Raw genomic sequence first — 23,900 nt, forward strand, 5'->3', positions numbered from 1 at the left:
AATCGGTGGCTGAGAATAATGACCTGTTAGAGGTCAGAGCTGTGTGTGTAATAACATCAGGCTGCAATAATCTGCTATAACATGGCTACGTGACTGATCTATTGGCTAACTGGTTGATTGATCTCGCTGAAATTGATCATATTAGGTGTAAATAACAGTCTATTTTTGTATCATGTTTTTCTTCTTCTGTATCCCTCCTTCTCCTAAAGCATCTGCTCCTTCCTGGCTTTTCCTAACCTCTCTTGTCGGGTTCCTCACCTCTCTCTCACAGTTCCTCTGCCTCTCTCCTCACTATTCCTCCCCCTCTTGCCTGGTTCTTCCCCCTCTTGCCTGGTTCCTCCCCCTCTTGCCTGGTTCCTCCCCCTCTTGCCTGGATCCTCCCCCTCTTGCCTGGTTTCTCACCTCTCTCACACTATTCCTCTCCCTCTTGCCTGGTTCCTCCCCCTCTTGCCTGGTTTCTCACCTCTCTCACACTATTCCTCTCCCTCTTGCCTGGTTCCTCCCCCTCTTGCCTGGTTTCTCACCTCTCTCACACTATTCCTCTCCCTCTTGCCTGGTTCCTCCCCCTCTTGCCTGGTTCTTCCCCCTCTTGTCTGGTTCCTCCCCCTCTTGCCTGGTCCCTCCCCCTCTTGCCTGGTTCCTCCCCCTCTTGCCTGGTTCCTCCCCCTCTTGCCTGGTTCCTCCCCCTCTTGCCTGGATCCTCCCCCTCTTGTCTGGTTCCTCTCCCTCTTGTCTGGTTCCTCCCCCTCTTGCCTGGTTCCTCCCCCTCTTGCCTGAATCCTCCCCCTCTTGTCTGGTTCCTCCCCCTCTTGCCTGGTTTCTCACCTCTCTCACACTATTCCTCTCCCTCTTGCCTGGTTCCTCCCCCTCTTGCCTGGTTTCTCACCTCTCTCACACTATTCCTCTCCCTCTTGCCTGGTTCCTCCCCCTCTTGCCTGGTTCCTCCCCCTCTTGCCTGGTTTCTCACCTCTCTCACACTATTCCTCCCCCTCTTGCCTGGTTCCTCCCCTCTCTCTCACAATTCCTCCCCCTCTTGCCTGGTTCCTCCCCCTCTCTCACACTATTCCTCCCGTCTTGTCTGGTTCCTCCCCCTCTTGTCTGGTTCCTCTCCCTCTTGCCTGGTTCCTCCCCCTCTTGTCTGGTTCCTCTCCCTCTTGTCTGGTTCCTCTCCCTCTTGCCTGGTTCCTCCCCCTCTTGTCTGGTTCCTCCCCCTGTCTCTCACTGTTCCTCCCCCTCTTGCCTGGGTCCTCCCCCTCTTGCCTGGTTTCTCACCTCTCTCACACTATTCCTCCCCCTCTTGTCTGGTTCTTCACCTTTCTCTCACTAATCCTCCCCCTCCTGCTTGGTTTCTCACCTCTCTCACAGTCCATCCCCCTCTTACCTGGTTCCTCCACCTCTTGTCTGGTCCCTCCCCCTCTTGTCTGGTTCCTCCCCCTCTTGCCTGGTCCCTCCCCCTCTTGTCTGGTTCCTCCCCCTCTTGCCTGGTCCCTCCCCCTCTTGTCTGGTTCCTCCCCCTCTTGCCTGGTCCCTCCCCCTCTTGTCTGGTTCCTCCCCCTCTTGCCTGGTTCCTCCCCCTCTTGCCTGGTTCCTCCCCCTCTTGTCTTGTTCCTCCCCCTCTTGCCTGGTCCCTCCCCCTCTTGCCTGGTTCCTCCCCCTCTCTCACACTATTCCTCCCGTCTTGTCTGGTTCCTCCCCCTCTTGTCTGGTTCCTCTCCCTCTTGCCTGGTTCCTCCCCCTCTTGTCTGGTTCCTCTCCCTCTTGTCTGGTTCCTCTCCCTCTTGCCTGGTTCCTCCCCCTCTTGTCTGGTTCCTCCCCCTGTCTCTCACTGTTCCTCCCCCTCTTGCCTGGGTCCTCCCCCTCTTGCCTGGTTTCTCACCTCTCTCACACTATTCCTCCCCCTCTTGTCTGGTTCTTCACCTTTCTCTCACTAATCCTCCCCCTCCTGCTTGGTTTCTCACCTCTCTCACAGTCCATCCCCCTCTTACCTGGTTCCTCCACCTCTTGTCTGGTCCCTCCCCCTCTTGTCTGGTTCCTCCCCCTCTTGCCTGGTCCCTCCCCTCTTGTCTGGTTCCTCCCCCTCTTGCCTGGTCCCTCCCCCTCTTGTCTGGTTCCTCCCCCTCTTGCCTGGTCCCTCCCCCTCTTGTCTGGTTCCTCCCCCTCTTGCCTGGTTCCTCCCCCTCTTGCCTGGTCCCTCCCCCTCTTGTCTTGTTCCTCCCCCTCTTGCCTGGTCCCTCCCCCTCTTGTCTGGATCCTCCCCCTCTTGCCTGGTTCCTCCCCCTCTTGCCTGGTTCCTCCCCCTCTTGCCTGGTTCCTCCCCCTCTTGCCTGGTTCCTCCCCCTCTTGCCTGGTTCCTCCTCCTCTTGTCTGGTTCCTCACCTCTCTCTCACTATTCCTCCCCCTCTTGCCTGGTTCCTCCCCCTCTTGTCTGGTTCCTCCCCCTCTTGCCTGGTTCCTCCCCCTCTTGCCTGGTCCCTCCCCCTCTTGTCTTGTTCCTCCCCCTCTTGCCTGGTCCCTCCCCTCTTGTCTGGATCCTCCCCCTCTTGCCTGGTTCCTCCCCCTCTTGCCTGGTTCCTCCCCCTCTTGCCTGGTTCCTCCCCCTCTTGCCTGGTTCCTCCCCCTCTTGCCTGGTTCCTCCCCCTCTTGCCTGGTTCCTCCCCCTCTTGCCTGGTTCCTCCCCCTCTTGCCTGGTTCCTCCCCCTCTTGCCTGGTTCCTCCTCCTCTTGCCTGGTTCCTCCCCCTCTTGCCTGGGTCCTCCCCCTCTTGCCTGGTTTCTCACCTCTCTCACACTATTCCTCCCCCTCTTGTCTGGTTCTTCACCTTTCTCTCACTAATCCTCCCCCTCCTGCTTGGTTTCTCACCTCTCTCACAGTCCATCCCCCTCTTACCTGGTTCCTCCACCTCTTGTCTGGTCCCTCCCCCTCTTGTCTGGTTCCTCCCCCTCTTGCCTGGTCCCTCCCTCTTGTCTGGTTCCTCCCCCTCTTGCCTGGTCCCTCCCCTCTTGTCTGGTTCCTCCCCCTCTTGCCTGGTCCCTCCCCCTCTTGTCTGGTTCCTCCCCCCTCTTGCCTGGTTCCTCCCCTCTTGCCTGGTCCCTCCCCTCTTGTCTTGTTCCTCCCCCTCTTGCCTGGTCCCTCCCCTCTTGTCTGGATCCTCCCCCTCTTGCCTGGTTCCTCCCCCTCTTGCCTGGTTCCTCCCCCTCTTGCCTGGTTCCTCCCCCTCTTGCCTGGTTCCTCCCCCTCTTGCCTGGTTTCTCACCTCTCTCACACTATTCCTCTCCCTCTTGCCTGGTCCCTCCCCTCTTGTCTGGTTCCTCCCCCTCTTGCCTGGTCCCTCCCCCTCTTGTCTGGTTCCTCCCCCTCTTGCCTGGTTCCTCCCCTCTTGCCTGGTCCCTCCCCTCTTGTCTTGTTCCTCCCCTCTTGCCTGGTCCCTCCCCTCTTGTCTGGATCCTCCCCTCTTGCCTGGTTCCTCCCCTCTTGCCTGGTTCCTCCCCCTCTTGCCTGGTTCCTCCCCTCTTGCCTGGTTCCTCCCCCTCTTGCCTGGTTTCTCACCTCTCTCTCACTATTCCTCCCCCTCTTGCCTGGTTCCTCCTCCTCTTGTCTGGTTCCTCACCTCTCTCTCACTATTCCTCCCCTCTTGCCTGGTTCCTCCCCCTCTTGTCTGGTTCCTCCCCCTCTTGCCTGGTTCCTCCCCTCTTGCCTGGTCCCTCCCCCTCTTGTCTGGTTCCTCCCCTCTTGCCTGGTTCCTCCCCCTCTTGCCTGGTCCCTCCCCCTCTTGTCTGGTTCCTCCCCCTCTTGCCTGGTTCCTCCCCTCTTGCCTGGTTCCTCCCCCTCTTGCCTGGTTCCTCCCCCTCTTGCCTGGTCCCTCCCCTCTTGTCTGGTTCCTCCCCTCTTGCCTGGTTCCTCCCCTCTTGCCTGGTTCCTCCCCCTCTTGCCTGGTTCCTCCCCCTCTTGCCTGGTTCCTCCCCTCTTGCCTGGTTCCTCCCCTCTTGCCTGGTCCCTCCCCTCTTGTCTGGTTCCTCCCCCTCTTGCCTGGTTCCTCCCCCTCTTGCCTGGTTCCTCCCCCTCTTGCCTGGTTCCTCCCCTCTTGCCTGGTGCCTCCCCTCTTGCCTGGTTCCTCCCCCTCTTGCCTGGTTCCTCCCCCTCTTGCCTGGTCCCTCCCCCTCTTGTCTGGTTCCTCCCCCTCTTGCCTGGTTCCTCCCCCTCTTGCCTGGTTCCTCCCCCTCTTGCCTGGTTCCTCCCCCTCTTGCCTGGTCCCTCCCCCTCTTGTCTGGTTCCTCCCCCTCTTGCCTGGTTCCTCCCCCTCTTGCCTGGTCCCTCCCCCTCTTGTCTTGTTCCTCCCCCTCTTGCCTGGTCCCTCCCCCTCTTGTCTGGATCCTCCCCCTCTTGCCTGGTTCCTCCCCCTCTTGCCTGGTTCCTCCCCCTCTTGCCTGGTTCCTCCCCCTCTTGCCTGGTTCCTCCCCCTCTTGCCTGGTTTCTCACCTCTCTCACACTATTCCTCTCCCTCTTGCCTGGTCCCTCCCCCTCTTGTCTGGTTCCTCCCCCTCTTGCCTGGTCCCTCCCCCTCTTGTCTGGTTCCTCCCCCTCTTGCCTGGTTCCTCCCCCTCTTGCCTGGTCCCTCCCCCTCTTGTCTTGTTCCTCCCCCTCTTGCCTGGTCCCTCCCCCTCTTGTCTGGATCCTCCCCCTCTTGCCTGGTTCCTCCCCCTCTTGCCTGGTTCCTCCCCCTCTTGCCTGGTTCCTCCCCCTCTTGCCTGGTTCCTCCCCCTCTTGCCTGGTTTCTCACCTCTCTCTCACTATTCCTCCCCCTCTTGCCTGGTTCCTCCCCCTCTTGTCTGGTTCCTCCCCCTCTTGCCTGGTTCCTCCCCCTCTTGCCTGGTCCCTCCCCTCTTGTCTGGTTCCTCCCCCTCTTGCCTGGTTCCTCCCCTCTTGCCTGGTTCCTCCCCCTCTTGCCTGGTTCCTCCCCCTCTTGCCTGGTCCCTCCCCCTCTTGTCTGGTTCCTCCCCCTCTTGCCTGGTTCCTTGCCCCCTCTTGCCTGGTCCCTCCCCTCTTGTCTTGTTCCTGCCCCCCTCTTGCCTGGTCCCTCCCCCTCTTGTCTGGATCCTCCCCCTCTTGCCTGGTTCCTACCCCTCTTGCCTGGTTCCTCCCCTCTTGCCTGGTTCCCCCCTCTTGCCTGGTTCCTCCCCTCTTGCCTGGTTCCTCCCCCTCTTGCCTGGTTTCTCACCTCTCTCACACTATTCCTCTCCCTCTTGCCTGGTCCCTCCCCTCTTGTCTGGTTCCTCCCCCTCTTGCCTGGTCCCCCCCTCTTGTCTGGTTCCTCCCCCTCTTGCCTGGTTCCTCCCCCTCTTGCCTGGTCCCTCCCCCTCTTGTCTTGTTCCTCCCCCTCTTGCCTGGTCCCTCCCCCTCTTGTCTGGATCCTCCCCCTCTTGCCTGGTTCCTCCCCCTCTTGCCTGGTTCCTCCCCCTCTTGCCTGGTTCCTCCCCCTCTTGCCTGGTTCCTCCCCCTCTTGCCTGGTTTCTCACCTCTCTCTCACTATTCCTCCCCCTCTTGCCTGGTTTCTCACCTCTCTCTCACTATTCCTCTCCCTCTTGCCTGGTCCCTCCCCCTCTTGTCTGGTTCCTCCCCCTCTTGCCTGGTCCCTCCCCCTCTTGTCTGGTTCCTCCCCCTCTTGCCTGGTTCCTCCCCCTCTTGCCTGGTCCCTCCCCCTCTTGTCTTGTTCCTCCCCCTCTTGCCTGGTCCCTCCCCCTCTTGTCTGGATCCTCCCCCTCTTGCCTGGTTCCTCCCCCTCTTGCCTGGTTCCTCCCCCTCTTGCCTGGTTCCTCCCCCTCTTGCCTGGTTCCTCCCCCTCTTGCCTGGTTCCTCCCCCTCTTGCCTGGTCCTCCTCCTCTTGTCTGGTTCCTCCCCCTCTCTCTTGCCTATTCCTCCCCCTCTTGCCTGGTTCCTCCCCTCTTGTCTGGTTCCTCCCCCCTCTTGCCTGGTTCCTCCCCCTCTTGTCTGGTTCCTCCCCCTCTTGTCTGGTTCCTCACCTCTCTCTCACAGTTCCTCCCCCTTCCCTCCTTTCCATGATCTCCCTCATCTCATCCCTTTTAATTCCCAATGCTTCAAATCCCACTAAATTGCTCTAAGGAAGGGAAATAAAGAGAGAGTGAGAGAGGGAAAAAGAGAAAGCGGGAGAGAGCACAAACGTGACAGGTGAGAGAGAACGTGTGTGTGTGTGTGTGTGTGAGAGAGAGAGAGAGAGAGAGAGAGAGAGAGAGAGAGAGAGAGAGAGAGAGAGAGAGAGAGAGAGAGAGAGAGAGAGAGAGAGAGAGAGAGAGAGAGAGAGAGAGAGAGAGAGAGAGAGGAGGGGAGAGGTAGGCTTGTTGCTAGGTTGCATTAATTATTTATACACAAGCCTTATTAGAATATTAATGCTAAAAGCAATCAGGCAACCCTATGTTAAATTAACTGAGAGGAAGAGAGAGGGAAAGAGAGAGGGAAAGAGAGAGAGAGCAGGGTATTTTGGCATTTATGTGGAATTATTGAGGCCAAATAAATCGATTAAGGACTACCTCTTTGGAAATATCTCCTAGCACACACACACGACAGTAATTGACTCCATCCACACACCATGTCCATAAACATATTAAACAATGTTAAACCATAATTATGAAGAAAGTCTTTTTGAAATTTCTTCAGGGAAATAGATTTTGGAATTTGAAACACTGATATTAAATTGAAAAAAAAACAAATGAGTTATCATTTTTGTAATGATAAGTCAATTCCTAACACAGCATTCATCCTGGTTGTCCTTCAGTTACAATTAGTTCAAACACACAACCACAAATAGACCAATACACATCTTATTTATGTCCATCACACACACTAGCACAAACTAACACACACACACACACACACACACACACACACACACACACACACACACACACACACACACACACACACACACACACACACACACACACACACACACACACACACACACACACACACACACACACACACACACACACACACACACACACACACACTATTACACACAATAACACACACTAAAACACACACGCTCTCCTGTGAGAGAGACACCTGTCATTGTTTACCATGACCATCCAATTATTGGGATGTCCTCAGATAGCCAGAGAGCTTACGCACACAAAATCAATTTCAATTTCCCTGTCTTCATTAGGCCTATCTGAGCTGTATTTAGATCTGGGTTCCTGTGCTCTGACCTGTCTATTGAAGAGAGGAGTGGGAGAGAAAGAGAGAGGATGGATAGACAGAGAGAAAGAGATGGCGAAAGAGAGGAGAGGAGGTCATGGTATGGACAGAGCAGGTAGGTTAGAGGGTCTGAATTCGAGAGGTGAACAGAGAGCTGATTGGCTGAACGAGGGGACAGCCGATTGGCTGAACGAGGAGCAGGGCTGTCAATCAATGGGAAGTCCAGAGTTTACTGACCCATCTGAGCCTTTATGTAACCTAGCTAATCATGCACGTTTCTCACTATTCCCCAATCATTTAAATTGTGTTTATGTGTGGCAGTTATATATGTCTGTGGTGGAAGTGTATTTGCGTGTGTGTGTGAGTGGGAGAGATTGCGTTGCTAAGATTGCATGCCACTCCAGCCAGATTCCGGATTTGTATGGCAGATGAGGTGTGTTTCAGAGCTATGTCATATTGCACACAGAGAGAATACTAGATTGCTGTGCTGTTATTGTGATTAGGTCATTGTCTCCTTTGTTGATTGGGGTGGTCCTTAAACAATGCTGTCCTGGAGTGCAGTGATAACCAATCCTGGTCCCGCATGGGGATAAAAAAGGGTACACATTTTTGTCCCAGGCGATTCTTCCACACCTGATTCAGCTAATAAGGGGCTAGATGATTAGTAGGTGTGTTAGTGCTGGGCTAGAAACACTAGTGGGTATTTTGTGTTGTGTAATGTATTTAACTGCATTGCACTGAGCTCTGTATTGTGTATAATGTGTACTGTGCTGAGTACAATACTGTATATATTATACTGTGCTTCTGTGTACAATAATGTATATTGTATACTGTACTGCTGTGTACAATACTGTATATTATATATATATATATATATTTTAAATATATATATATTTTTTACCTTTATTTAACTAGGCAGGTCACTTAAGAACAAATTCTTATTTTCAATGACGGCCTAGGAACAGTGAGCCACTGGTTGAAAGCAGACTGAACCAGGTTTTCCTCTAGGATTTTGCCTGTGCTTAGCTGTATTCTGTTTCTTTTTATCATGTTATTTAACTGTGCTGTGTGGTGTTATTTAACTGTGCTGTGTGGTGTTATTTAACTGTGATGTGTGGTGTTATTTAACTGTGCTGTGTGGTGTTATTTAACTGTGCTGTGTGGTGTTATTTAACTGTGCTGTGTGGTGTTATTTAACTGTGATGTGTGGTGTTATTTAACTGTGATGTGTGGTGTTATTTAACTGTGATGTGTGGTGTTATTTAACTGTGATGTGTGGTGTTATTTAACTCTGATGTGTGGTGTTATTTAACTGTGATGTGTGGTGTTATTTAACTGTGCTGTGTGGTGTTATTTAACTGTGCTGTGTGGTGTTATTTAACTGTGCTGTGTGGTGTTATTTAACTGTGATGTGTGGTGTTATTTAACTGTGATGTGTGGTGTTATTTAACTGTGCTGTGTGGTGTTATTTAACTGTGATGTGTGGTGTTATTTAACTGTGATGTGTGGTGTTATTTAACTGTGATGTGTGGTGTTATTTAACTGTGATGTGTGGTGTTATTTAACTGTGCTGTGTGGTGTTATTTAACTGTGCTGTGTGGTGTTATTTAACTGTGCTGTGTGGTGTTATTTAACTGTGATGTGTGGTGTTATTTAACTGTGCTGTGTGGTGTTATTTAACTGTGCTGTGTGGTGTTATTTAACTGTGATGTGTGGTGTTATTTAACTGTGATGTGTGGTGTTATTTAACTGTGATGTGTGGTGTTATTTAACTGTGCTGTGTGGTGTTATTTAACTGTGCTGTGTGGTGTTATTTAACTGTGATGTGTGGTGTTATTTAACTGTGCTGCTGTGTGGTGTTATTTAACTGTGCTGTGTGGTGTTATTTAACTGTGCTGTGTGGTGTTATTTAACTCTGATGTGTGGTGTTATTTAACTGTGATGTGGTGTTATTTAACTGTGATGTGTGGTGTTATTTAACTGTGATGTGTGGTGTTATTTAACTGTGCTGTGTGGTGTTATTTAACTGTGCTGTGTGGTGTTATTTAACTGTGATGTGTGGTGTTATTTAACTGTGATGTGTGGTGTTATTTAACTGTGATGTGTGGTGTTATTTAACTGTGTTATTTAACTGTGCTGTGTGGTGTTATTTAACTGTGATGTGTGGTGTTATTTAACTGTGATGTGTGGTGTTATTTAACTGTGATGTGTGGTGTTATTTAACTGTGCTGTGTGGTGTTATTTAACTGTGATGTGTGGTGTTATTTAACTGTGCTGTGTGGTGTTATTTAACTGTGCTGTGTGGTGTTATTTAACTGTGCTGATGTGGTGTTATTTAACTGTGATGTGTGGTGTTATTTAACTGTGCTGTGTGGTGTTATTTAACTGTGCTGTGTGGTGTTATTTACTGTGATGTGTGGTGTTATTTAACTGTGTGGTGTTATTTAACTGTGATGTGTGGTGTTATTTAACTGTGCTGTGTGGTGTTATTTAACTGTGCTGTGTGGTGTTATTTAACTGTGATGTGTGGTGTCATTTAACTGTGCTGTGTGGTGTTATTTAACTGTGCTGTGTGGTGTTATTTAACTGTGAACTCTAACACTATTTCCAATTGTTTGGATACAATACACATAAAGCTAATAAAAAACATTTGTTCATTGAACTAAAATCACCTGTTCAAAATGACACAACTTAACATCAAAGTATTACCATTTCAAAATGTAATTCACACATTACATCTGAGATGACTGTCTATTCATTTCATTACAATGATCTAACTATCAATTGAGACAACTGATCAAAATGATAAGTAACTGTTGCATTACTTTTAATGCATAGTTTTATGGAAACTGACTAACAATATTCCATGTTTAGACCATGAAAGTTTCAGGATAACGAGATCCATTGACACCAATTACCGTGGAACATGAACCAATTGGACTACATTATCTATGGATGTAATATTTCATCATCATTCTTTATCAGACACTGTTTCTATGGTCCCATGTACCACTTTTCCAGACCATGTTTTCAGATTTACATTTTACATTTAAGTCATTTAGCAGACGCTCTTATATTACTGTACACTCACCGGCCACTTTATTAGGTACACCCATCTAGTACTGGGTAGGACCCCCTTTTGCCTCCACAAAAGCCTGAATTATTCACTGTGTTGTACGTTAAGAGATGCCCTTCTGCACACCACTGTTTTAAACAGCTGTTCTTTGAGTATTTGTGGCCTTTCTGTTAGCTTGAATGAGTCTGGACATTCTCCTCTGACCTCTCTCATTAACAAGGTGGTTTTGACCACAGAACTGCCGCTCACTGAATGTGTTTTGTTTATCGCACCATCCTCTGTAAACTCTATAGACTGTAGTGCGTAAAAATCCAAGGAGGGCAGCTGTTTCTGAGATGCTGGAACCGCCATGTGTGGCACCAACAAATCATACCACGGTCAAAGGTTCTTAGATTACACATCTTGCCCATTCTAATGCTCTCTACTCTATCTACTCTATATATTGAGCTGTAGGCAGCCACGTGATCCGCTGTTAGAAGGAGCAGGCGACTGGCGTTAACACGCAGGTGTACCTAGTAAAGTGTATGTATGCAGGCCCTTGTAATGGCTTTTCCAATACTGCCAACTCGTTACTGGTGATTGATTTCACATTGTGGTACGAGTCAATAGTGAAATGAATCGTATCCACCTACAACAACATAGTGATAACATGGAGCTGGCAGGTGATCCAGGTCACGATAGAGGTCAAGCAGTGGGAGGAGGAAGACATGGTGGTCAAAGGAAGGGCAGGGGACAAGCACCCCTTCTGAGAGGTGGTCATGGGCCTCGTTTGGGAGGTGTGGGGGAACGTGGTAGAGGACAAGGCCACGGGCCAAGACAGCGGCAGCAACAGCAGAGAGTGTCCAATGAAATCTGAGCAATAGTTGTAGACCATGTTGTAAATCATGGCATGACAATGACGGAGGCAGCTACAATGATTCAACCAAACCTCAGAAGATCATGGTGGCCTCAATCATCAGAACTTTCCTCAATGAGAACCGGTAAGTGTTCAGCATGCACTAAACATTAGGCTACTGCCAGTTGTCAAATGACTGTATACTGCATGCCAATGTGTACCACACAGTAGGTGATGTGACTAAATGTGTTCTTACTGTAATTTTCCCTGCAGAATTGAGACTAGGCCAAGTAGAGGAGGCAGAGGAACAATTCTGACTGACCAACTAGGGCGGGCTGTGGTCAATTTGGTTCGGGCCAGAAATGATATTCGCCTTACGGCAGCACATCTTGGACAATGACGACATGTTCAACAATGTGGAAGCCATCAGTTTTCTGACTATTGCCCGCATGCTGAAAAGGCACCAGGTGTCTCTCTAAAACATCTATACCATGTGCCTTTTGAAAGAAATGCAGACAGAGTGAAGCAGCTGAGGACTGAGTATGTTCAGGTATGTTCAGTTTCAAGATGCCTGTTTTGAAAAATTCTCCCAAAATTCTCCACCATTATAATCAGTAATTATCTTTCCAAAGTGTATTTTTAGAGGGTTTTCAGATTTTATTCAATAATTCCACTGTGTCTGTAGTATTCTCTCTACTAGTTATTTTACAGTGATGTATTTACGTGTAGTACCATAATGAAACATATGTCACATATTTTGTACTACAATATTTAATGATTGCATGAACAACTACACAGTGAAACTATCGGTATCTTGTTTGTGGGTGACCTAAATGGATGTTCCTATGGTATTTCATGATAAATGAGTCCCCCATTTAGAAAAATGACCACAAGGCTGTGAAATTAGTGCCAAAGTCATTGTTAAAAATGGTATTTAACTGTGATGTGTGGTGTTATTGACTACGATGTTGCTGTGTGGAGGAATGCGGCTGACTGAGTTCAGTGAGCAGTTCACCATTCTCACTCTCTGTGCTCATCAGCTGACCTTTATATCCCTAGTTACACACAGTAGCAGCCAGAGTACAGTGCAGTGCACACTGCATTACACAACAATAACAACAACAAACTCACTGCACAATAGAAAACTGTACATGGAATCACACTTAAATGTTGTGTAATATGCAATGCATTACAGTTCATAGAAATAGATAGTGTAAAAACATGCTGATAATTAAAAGATTGTAAAATACCAGCTAGTCTGTCAAAGCTCCTCACCAATGACAGAGCATAATGTATCTCACACATATACCCCCGAATGACAGAGCATAATGTATCTCACACATATACCCCCCAATGACAGAGCATAATGTATCTCACACATATACCCCCCAATGACAGAGCATAATGTATCTCACACATACACCCCCCAATGACAGAGCATAATGTATCTCACACATACACCCCACAATGACAGAGCATAATGTATCTCACACATACACCCCCCATTCATTTTTTACACTGCCTATGTGTTTGTGTTTGTTTGTGTGTGTGTGTGGGTACGTGTGCGTGTGTGTGTGCATATAGAAGGCCATCTGCCAGGGCCTAAGGCTGTTCTTGCCCCACTACCCTCCTTTCTTCTCTTTCTCTCCTCTCTGTTCTCTCTTCACTGTTCTCTCCTCTCTGTCCTCTCCTCTCTGTTACCTCCTCTCTGTTCCCTCCTCTCTGTTCTCTCCTCACTGTTCTCTCCTCTCTGTTCTCTCCTCTCTGTTCTCTCCTCTCTGTTCTCTCCTCTCTGTTCTCTGTTCTCTCCTATCTGTTCTCTCCTCTCTGTTCTCTGTTCTCTCCTCTCTGTTCTCTCCTCTCGGTTCTCTCCTCTCTGTTCTCTCCTCTCTGTTCTCTGTTCTCTCCTCTCTGTTCTCTGTTCTCTCCTCTCTGTTCTCTCCTCTCTGTTCTCTGTTCTCTGTTCTCTCCTCTCTGTTCTCTGTTCTCTCCTCTCTGTTCTCTCCTCTCTGTTCTCTCCTCTCTGTTCTCTGTTCTCTCCTATCTGTTCTCTCCTCTCTGTTCTCTGTTCCCTCCTATCTGTTCTCTCCTCTCTGTTCTCTCCTATCTGTTCTCTCCTCTCTGTTCTCTGTTCTCTCCTCTCTGTTCTCTCCTCTCTGTTCTCTGTTCTCTCCTATCTGTTCTCTGTTCTCTCCTCTCTGTTCTCTGTTCTCTCCTATCTGTTCTCTCCTCTCTGTTCTCTCCTCTCTGTTCTCTGTTCTCTCCTCTCTGTTCTCTCCTCTCTGTTCTCTGTTCTCTCCTATCTGTTCTCTCCTCTCTGTTCTCTGTTCTCTCCTCTCTGTTCTCTCCTCTCTGTTCTCTGTTCTCTCCTCTCTGTTCTCTCCTCTCTGTTCTCTCCTCTCTGTTCTCTCCTCTCTGTTCTCTGTTCTCTCCTATCTGTTCTCTCCCTCTCCAACTTCCACTTTGTTATTTTGTTATTGTCAGAGTTTCACTTCACAACACAGCATTGGAGACATTTATTGTTATCTGTTGTAATATCCATGATAATGAACATAGACATATACATGCATACACACAATATATATATACGTTTGTGGATATGGCTATTTCAGCCACACCCATTTCTGACGTATACACCCATTGCTGGTGTATAAAATCATTCACACAGCCATGCAATCTCCAAAGACAAACATTGGCAGTAGAATGGCCTTACTGAAGAGCTCAGTGACTGTCAGCGTGACACCGTCATAGGATGCCACCTTTCCAAGTCAGTTCGTCAAATGTCTGCCCTGCAAATTTCTGTCCTGCAACTGTGAGTGCTGTTATTGTCAAGTGGAAACATCTAGGACCAACAATGGTTTAGCCACAAAGTGGTCGGCCACACAAGCATACCGAACTGGACAGTGCTGAGACGCATAGCGAGAAAAATGGTCTGTTCTCGGTAGCAACACTCACTACCGAGTTACAAACTGCCTCTGGAAGCAACATCAGCAAAACAACTGTTCGTCGGGAGCTTCATGAAATGGGTTTTCATGTCAGAGCAGCTGCACACAAGCCTAAGATCACCATGTGCAATGCCAAGCGTCAGCTGGAATGGTGTAAAGCTCGCCGCCATTGGACTCCGGAGCAGTTCTCTGGTGTGATGAATCACGCTACACCATCAGTCTGACGGTCAAATCTGGGTTTGGCGGATGCCAGGAAAATGCTACCTGCCCCAATGCATAGTGCCAACTGTAAAGGTGGAGGAGCAATAATGATTTGGGGGATGTTTTTCATGGTTCAGGCTCGGACCCTTAGTTCCAGTGAAGGGTAATCTTAACGCTACAGCATACAATGACATTGTAGACGATTCTGTGCTTCCAACATTGTGGCAACAGTTTGGGGAAGGCACTTTCCTGTTTCAGCATGATAATGCCCACGTGCACAAAGCGAGGTTCATACAGAAATAGTTTGTCGAGATCTGTGTGCAAGAACTTGACTGGCCTGCACAGAGCCCTGACATCAACCCCATTGAACACCTTTGGGATGAATTGGAACGCTGACTGCAAGCCAGGCCTAATCGCCCAACACCAGTGCCCGAACTCACTAATGCTCTTGTGGCTGAATGGAATCAAGTCCCCGCAACAATGTTCCAACATCTAGTGGAAAGCCTTCACAGAAGAGTGGAGGCTGTATAGCAACAAAGGGGGGACCAACTCCATGCCCATGATTTTGGAATGAGATCTTTGACAAGCAGGTGTCCACATACTTTTGGTAATGTAGTGTATACAACAAAAACAACAAATGAACACACTAACATGTGTGCAGTGCACACACACACACACACACACACACACACACACACACACACACACACACACACACACACACACACACACACACACACACACACACACACACACACACACACACACACACACACACACACACACACACACACACACACACACACACACACACACACACACACATACACACATTAGGTTAGTGAAGATGAATGTGGGGATATTGACATCCAGTGTCTCTAATTGTAGCACTAATCTTCAAGGACAGAGCAGAGGAACAGGGAGGGATATTAGGAGAACGTAGAAATATACCCAACAGAAAGGAAAGTACGGGAAACATACGGTAGAAGTTGGAAAATGTAAAAGGCTCTTTGGCAACGGATGTAAATTAGGAAACAAGAAAACAAGAACAGAACAATCAATGGAGTCAATCAATTTAGATGCTGGGATGGATAAAGAAAGATGGATGGAGAGAAACAAGGTTGGGGAGGGAGTGGTGAAGGTGAAGAGAGAGAAAGAGGGGGAAGATGTAGGAAGAGAGCAAAGGAGCTATGTGAGAGAACGAGATGGAGGAAAGAGAGGCAAGATAGAAGAGGTAGAGAAGAGCGAGAAAGATGATGAGAGAAAAAGTGAACGAGAGGGAGGGATGGCTGAAGAGAGTTGGAGTAGGGGTGAGTCAGTGATCCAGAACAGTGAGCAGGCAGACAGCAGGCAGGAGCTAGAGTTAGGTCAGGTGCAAAGACACACACACACACACACACACACACACACACACACACACACACACACACACACACACACACACACACACACATGCATTGTAAATTGCAGGCATTTGGACACATTTATTCACAAACTCACACACAAACACCCTTACAGAGGGGACTTCATTACAGACAAATAATAACATAACACTTAACTTCTTTTACCACAGTCCTCCCGTACCCGCCCTCCCTGTCCCCTGTCCCCTCCCTGTCCCTTCCCTGTCCCCTGGCCCCTCCCTGTCCCTTCCCTGTCCCCTGTCCCCTCCCTGTCCCCTGGCCCATCCCATCTATTTCCCGTGTTGTCCTACCTGGGATGATGGAAACGGTGTCTCTCTCCCAGGACACCACGCTGACGTACTCCTGCACAGCGGTGGGAATGAGGCACTTGAACACGGCCACGTTGCCCCGCATGGAGCGCTGGTCTGCCACACGCACCGTGTACGGCTCCCTGAACACTATAGAGAGAGACGAAGTGTCAAGGAGGTATTTTATTCAGATGACAGTGTTTTCCATAAGTGCTGGCTGATAACATACTCATTGTCAGCCGGCTACTTTTCCAATTCATTAATTCCCTTTAAAAGTAGCTATTTGATTCTGAATTTTAGGACCCCATTAGGTATAAAAACATTTTTTTCATAGGGAATAAGGTTTTGAAGTGTCTGTCCTATATCTAGGAGATATAAGAAAGCTCAGGAAATATTTAAGTTTTTTGGACACAAAACTACCTCTATCATTCTATTAGTTTGTATGGGTTACCTTCAGACTAGTCCCGGGACACTTATGGGGTCATATTCGTTTGTATGGGTTACCTTCAGACTAGTCCCGGGACACTTATGGGGTCATATTAGTTTGTATGGGTTACCTTCAGACTAGTCCCGGGACACTTATGGGGGTCATATTAGTTTGTATGGGTTACCTTCAGACTAGTCCCGGGACACTGGGGGTCATATTAGTTTGTATGGGTTACCTTCAGACTAGTCCCGGGACACTTATGGGGGTCATATTAGTTTGTATGGGTTACCTTCAGACTAGTCCCGGGACACTGGGGGTCATATTAGTTTGTATGGGTTACCTTCAGACTAGTCCCGGGACACTTATGGGGGTCATATTAGTTTGTATGGGTTACCTTCAGACTAGTCCCGGGACACTTATGGGGGTCATATTAGTTTGTATGGGTTACCTTCAGACTAGTCCCGGGACACTGGGGGTCATATTCGTTTTTAGGCCAACCCGTTCGCACGCTACCAACGTTTCTTGTGAGAAGACTGATTTTGCGGGATGTCTCATGGTCTGCCAAACACCGCTATAGCTCGGCCACCTTCCCCCGCAGAACGCTGACATAGGAGGACGCGATGGTTTGAGACGTAGCCCATGCAACAACTGATCTCTCTAGCTTAAATTGACAGATTTTGATGGGGATCTTTTTATTATGTTTCTTAGATTGGTGCACACGGATGCGCCAATAGACTCTTAATTATTAACTAGGCTTCTTTACATCAAAATGTTTGAATTCACTTGTCAGAAAAGACTGTATAGTCTTCTCCCACTAGAATGAACTATATGCATCTTCTAGTGATCTATTGACAGGACAGGCACCTGTCAGTCACAAAGCCAGCGCACTCCACCGTGTCAGCAGGAAGCGGATGTTTTCCGGTTTTCGGGGATAGAGTATTTTCAACCTAACTTCCGTTTCCCCTGAAACACAGATGTAGGGACTCCGCTTTGGTTCTTTTTACGCTTGGTTACAAAGCGAGAGATGACAGCGACACACTGCTGGTTTGTCAGTCTGCTGTTGGTCCCGCCTCTCAGTACCTGTTGTATTTATGTGTGCTGTGGTTGGTTGCAGTCGAGGGGGAGCATGAACATGGCCTCCTGTGAGGGAATGTACAGTGGTAACAATGAATTGAAATGAAATCCACTTAAGTATTGTTTTGTGGCGCATTCATCTATTTTCTTCTGCGTGTTTCAGAGGCCTACACAGCCTGAGTCAGGGAGCATCGGCTATTACTGGGGTTTGATTGACGACAGAAAGAACAAGTGTTGACTAGTTTATTATTAAAGGTGTCAAACTGACTGAATAAAGTCAATCTCCTATATCCTTTTGCTTAAATCATACAACGTAGTGACATGTCCATGGTATCACAGTAAACCAACGATCTTGTTTGTATTTTCCTAGGTTTCGAAACCCATGTCGAGACTTGCCAGAGAGCGATAAAGTGACTTATCAGTGTAGCCTAGTGATGAGCTGTTCACGGACTAACAGCTATGTTTTGTAGTAAAGAAGAAATAGTTTTTCCAATGATGACATCATCGGTGTGCATCGTGTGATTTTAACCAATTATGAGTAGGCCTTGCCTTCTAAATGTCTACTAATTGGTTGATGATGTCATTGGAAACACTTATCTTCCTCTATATTTTTTACTACAAAACAGAAACGCGCCATTTTCACATATGTTGATGTTGGGGTGGTGCTGGAGGTGATGAATATAAAGTAGATTTATTTTAAATTTACATCATTTTTTTATTTAACTAGGCAAGCCAGTTAAGAACAAATTCTTACTTACAATGACGGCCTACCCCAGACGACGCTGGGCCAATTGTGCGCCGCCCTGTGGGACTCCCAACCACGGCCGCATGTGATGCAGCCTGGATTTGACCCAGGGACTGCAGTGATGCCTCTTGCGCTGAGAGGCAGTGTCTTAGACGGCTGCACCACTCAGGAGCATCGGGAACACTTTTAAGTGAACGGAACCAGATCGCATCGGTGAGAGAGCTGTTCATTCTGCTCCCTAATTTGCTTACTGGTAGGCTACTCATGCTTTTTGATCTGCAGATAAATGATGAAAACATTAGACTGTTGACTCCTCACTGCAGGAACAATAGTAGTGGAGAGAGAGCCTCATTCTGGTCCAAATGATACAAGAAAACAGATTGAAAGCTATAACAGCATATTTTATGACACATGGTATGGTATTATGAAATATATTAATACAGGCCTATTGATTTGATTAGTGTCGACAATGGAGTAGCCTAATCAACTGCTGCTTTCTGTGTAGCAAAGCCCATATTTAACACCTGCTTCATTCTACAAACACCTGTAGGTCTATTCATGCATGTCTGACATTGTATATAATTTTTTTAACATTTGAAACCAATTACCTGCAATTCTATATTATTTCTCTACAACTAGACTAAACTATCTTTTCTGACTAGATTACTAATCTACCGCCTTCCCTCAATGTCCCACCCACAGTGATTGATTGACAGGTCTGAAACCCTACCAACTCTGTGACTCACAAACATCCTTTCACCTCCCCTGACAATCCCACCCAGAATTATTGATTGACAGGCCAAACGGTTAAAGGGATAGCTCACCCAAATTACAAACAACTGTAAATATGACTGTCATCACGAGAAGACAGGTTTAATGTTAAAAAAGGTTATCTTACTTAGAAAACAGTCCTGATCATAAAGGCCTAAACAATCTCTGAAACAACTAACAATACACTGAATTCATACATTTTCAGTCATTTTATTTGGAAAGTCATGTCTTTCTACTCCATACCACAACTAATTTGACCAATCTTGGAGGTAAAGTCGCTAAAGTATTAAATGATTTAGCTGCGTATTTCGGATGGAATCAAGGCATTAGAATGTACTAGAGGACACCAACTCAGGGGTCATTCCCCTCCAGACTAAACCAGCCCGGATCTCCCTGAAACATTGTAAATATAGTAACACATATTTTAATATTTTAGAGTATTTGATGTTAAAATCTTTCTTTGGTATAAGAACAAGTGAATACTAGAGATGTAGTGGAATATACAGTATGAGATGTTTTGGACAATAGTCTATGTTGTAAGAATCATTAACAGAAACAAGTTAGACGACAGTTTTTATATTATATTTTGGATTTCAAAAGAATCTACTAATAATACAGATGTACTGAATCTACAGCAATACATTTGCAAACATATTGGGAACAATTCAGAATCTGGTTTGGTCTATTGTTAGAACAAGTCAATAACACTAATTCCACAGTACATCTGTTTTCATCATTGACTACGCAACCCAATTTCTGAGCAGGATAAACCCCCCAAAAATGATTGGCTAGCTTTCACCATGACATCATCATCAGACACTATTCCATTGTTTTGTACACAACTGTGTCTCCAGAATGCATGGTAGTATTAAAGCACTGTGCTAGAGATAACAACCCAGCTTTAGTAAAACCGTCTGTATTGGCGCTGATTCACTGTTCATACATGTTCATGCAGTATTTGACACTCTCCTGAATGTGCATGAACTCATTAGTGAAATCAGGAGAAGCTAGGACATATTTGAAGGTTGCTAAGAAACAGCTTTGGAAGCCCCCTCCCTGGTAACAGCAGTGCAGTGTAGAGAACAGGCACTGTTACACTAACGTTAGAATCCTACCGCAGTATAACAACACATCAACATACATTACTACTTCCACTTTACATATCGAAACATATGAATACATTAGACATAGAATTCGATGTGGAAATGATTGTATAAAACATGGGAACAGTGAATGGATTCATAAAATCACGCTATGATGGAAATTGTATCATCGACATTTGAATAATCGCCCACTGTAGCTATGCAGTAAAGAGAGAGTTCACCAACAAATGTACATAACATTATGGATATCTACAAAGTAGTTTATTTACTGTTTATTTACTAGCCCTAACCCCATTTAATGCTCTAAATACTCTAACTTTAAACCAAGTTGTAGTAACCCCATTACACAAACTCCTTGACCACAACACCCTAACCAGACCACAACACCCTAACCAGACCACAACACCCTAACCAGACCACAACACCCTAACCAGACCACAACACCCTAACCAGACCACAACACCCTAACCAGACCACAAGAACACCAAGGCATCCTGACCCTAAACCCCAGACCAGAACCTCTGAACACTCCCTGAGCATACATACCTCCCTGACCATACATACCTCCCTGACCATACATACCTCCCTGACCATACATACCTCCCTGACCATACATACCTCCCTGACCATACATACCTCCCTGACCATACATACCTCCCTGACCATACATACCTCCCTGACCATACATACCTCCCTGACCATACATACCTCCCTGAGCATACATACCTCCCTGACCATACATGCCTCCTTGACCATACATACCTCCCTGACCATACATACCTCCCTGACCATACATACCTCCCTGACCATACATACCTCCCTGACCAAATGCTAATCCCTAGTCCCCTTAGGGGGTGAGATTTTGGGTCATGAGGGAATGAAGGCAGCAGCAGCAAGGAGCAAGTGGAGAGTAGCGACCGACCTGCTGGCATGCAGTTCAGATCACAGGCTCTCTCTCTCTTTCTGTCTGTCTCTCTCTCTCCCTCTCCATCTCTCTCTCCATTTCTCTCCCTCTCTCTCCATAATCCTCCACTGGTTTGGCTCTAGCTAGTATTAGTATTAGTAGGAATATGTATTAGTGCAGGTCGGTGTTGGGAGGCAGAATATGAAAACAGATGCTGACAGCAGGAGGAGCGGGGGAGGGACTGTCTGCCCTGATGTGAATGATGGACAGAGAGGGAGAGAGGAAGTGAGAGAGGGAGGCAGGAAGGGTGGCGGAACAACGACAAGAGAAGAATTGTAAAAGTGTCTACAAGGGGTTGGTCCAGGTGATCACTTGACCAACTGGTTCAACGGAACATCTCACCTCCACTGGGTAGATCCAGTATATGATATGAAATGGATAGAATGGATGGATAGACCCAGAGAAATCTATATGTACACCCACATCAGCTATATTCTGTGCTGGTTTATAAGAGGTACACCTTGTTAAAGCACTGGCATGAAGTCTAATCAATGGAGTGCACCAATTAGGTTTCATAATGAGAGATAATGAAAGAAGCGTGCCACTGCGGCTATATTTAGCATGGTACCAGAGGATGGTGTGAGAGGAGGAAGGAGAGAGGAGGAAGAGAGGACATGAAGAGAAAGAGAGGACACAGAAATAGAGAGAATAAGATGGAGGGAGAAAGCATCGGGCTAGTCAGCTGATGCTTTAGGAATAGCATAGCAACTAGCAGCAGCCGCAACATCTGCATAGATACTGTCGTTAGTGGGAGTGTTTTGTGCTTCTATGATGTCACTTGCAACACATGTACAGTACATACTGTGTTTGTGGGCAATACAGTATCAAACCAGATGAAGGATAAGGGATAATTGAAGGTTGTTAAGTAAGCTAGGGAGGGACACAGGTCAGTGGCCTTAATTCACCATGATGATGAGGCTGAAGGGTCTGTGGTGTGTAACAGAGTTCAGTGACCCTGTGTTTGGGCAAGGCTCGCCTGTGTTCGCTGTGTGTCTGCCTGTGTGTTACAGATGTTGTCACAGCAGAGTAGACTGTGTTCTAGGTCAGGCTGGGTTTGGGACCAGGGTTTGAACAGGTTCTTCTCTGAGTGGCTTGTGCTGTGGCCAGCAGGCTGTCAATCAATCCTCTCCCTTTTGGTTTTGTCCTCTGTCCCTCTAACCTCTATCGCTCCCCTCTTAGTATCAGTTCCTTCTGTCCCTCTAACCTCTATCGCTCCCCTCTTAGTATCAGTTCCTTCTGTCCCTCTAACTTCTATCGCTCCCCTCTTAGTATCAGTTCCTTCTGTCCCTCTAACTTCTATCGCTCCCCTCTTAGTATCAGTTCCTTCTGTCCCTCTAACTTCTATCGCTCCCCTCTTAGTATCAGTTCCCTCTGTCCCTCTGTCCCTCTAACCTCTATCGCTCACCTCTTAGTATCAGTTCCTTCTGTCCCTCTAACCTCTATCGCTCCCCTCTTAGTATCAGTTCCTTCTGTCCCTCTGTCCCTCTAACGTCTATCGCTCCCCTCTTAGTATCAGTTCCTTCTGTCCCTCTAACCTCTATCGCTCCCCTCTTAGTATCAGTTCCTTCTGTCCCTCTAACCTCTATCGCTCCCCTCTTAGTATCAGTTCCTTCTGTCCCTCTAACCTCTAACCTCTATCGCTCCCCTCTTAGTATCAGTTCCTTCTGTCCCTCTAACCTCTATCGCTCCCCTCTTAGTATCAGTTCCTTCTGTCCCTCTGTCCCTCTAACCTCTATCGCTCCCCTCTTAGTATCAGTTCCTTCTGTCCCTTTAACCTCTAACCTCTATAGCTCCCCTCTTAGTATCAGTTCCTTCTGTCCCTCTAACCTCTAACCTCTATCGCTCCCCTCTTAGTATCAGTACCTTCTGTCCCTCTAACCTCTATCGCTCCCCTCTTAGTATCAGTTCCTTCTGTCCCTCTAACCTCTATCGCTCCCCTCTTAGTATCAGTTCCTTCTGTCCCTTTAACCTCTAACCTCTATCGCTCCCCTCTTAATATCAGTTCCTTCTGTCCCTCTAACCTCTAACCTCTATCGCTCCCCTCTTAGTATCAGTTCCTTCTGTCCCTCTAACCTCTAACCTCTATCGCTCCCCTCTTAGTATCAGTTCCTTCTGTCCCTCTAACCTCTATCGCTCCCCTCTTAGTATCAGTTCCTTCTGTCCCTTTAACCTCTAACCTCTATCGCTCCCCTCTTAGTATCAGTTCCTTCTGTCCCTCTAACCTCTAACCTCTATCGCTCCCCTCTTAGTATCAGTTCCTTCTGTCCTCTAACCTCTATCGCTCCCCTCTTAGTATCAGTTCCTTCTGTCCTCTAACCTCTATCGCTCCCCTCTTAGTATCAGTTCCTCTGTCCCTCTGTCCCTCTAACCTCTATCGCTCCCCTCTTAGTATCAGTTCCTTCTGTCCCTCTAACCTCTATCGCTCCCCTCTTAGTATCAGTTCCTTCTGTCCCTCTGTCCCTCTAACCTCTATCGCTCCCCTCTTAGTATCAGTTCCTTCTGTCCCTCTAACCTCTATCGCTCCCCTCTTAGTATCAGTTCCTTCTGTCCCTCTAACCTCTATCGCTCCCCTCTTAGTATCAGTTCCTTCTGTCCCTCTAACCTCTAACCTCTATCGCTCTCCTCTTAGTATCAGTTCCTTCTGTCCCTCTAACCTCTATCGCTCCCCTCTTAGTATCAGTTCCTTCTGTCCCTCTGTCCCTCTAACCTCTATCGCTCCCCTCTTAGTATCAGTTCCTTCTGTCCCTCTAACCTCTAACCTCTATCGCTCCCCTCTTAGTATCAGTACCTTCTGTCCCTCTAACCTCTATCGCTCCCCTCTTAGTATCAGTTCCTTCTGTCCC

The 23,900-nt window shown here is 47.6% G+C and overlaps 1 protein-coding gene across 2 annotated transcripts in view; it reads right to left on the minus strand.

The window, feature by feature from the left end:
* LOC118390775 (cell adhesion molecule DSCAML1-like) overlaps positions 1-23,900 on the minus strand; it is a 162,122-nt gene that overhangs the window by 118,185 nt on the left and 20,037 nt on the right. Inside the window, exon 3 of one of the 2 annotated variants that reach the window (XM_052457100.1) lies at positions 15,977-16,123. In XM_052457100.1, the coding sequence (XP_052313060.1) occupies positions 15,977-16,123 (147 nt within the window). Of the gene's footprint in view, positions 1-15,976; positions 16,124-23,900 lie in introns of those variants that run through there. The other variant, XM_052457099.1, reaches the window with a different exon arrangement.

The sequence above is a fragment of the Oncorhynchus keta genome, chromosome 11 (assembly GCF_023373465.1).
Source record: "Oncorhynchus keta strain PuntledgeMale-10-30-2019 chromosome 11, Oket_V2, whole genome shotgun sequence".
Classification (NCBI taxonomy): domain Eukaryota; kingdom Metazoa; phylum Chordata; class Actinopteri; order Salmoniformes; family Salmonidae; genus Oncorhynchus; species Oncorhynchus keta.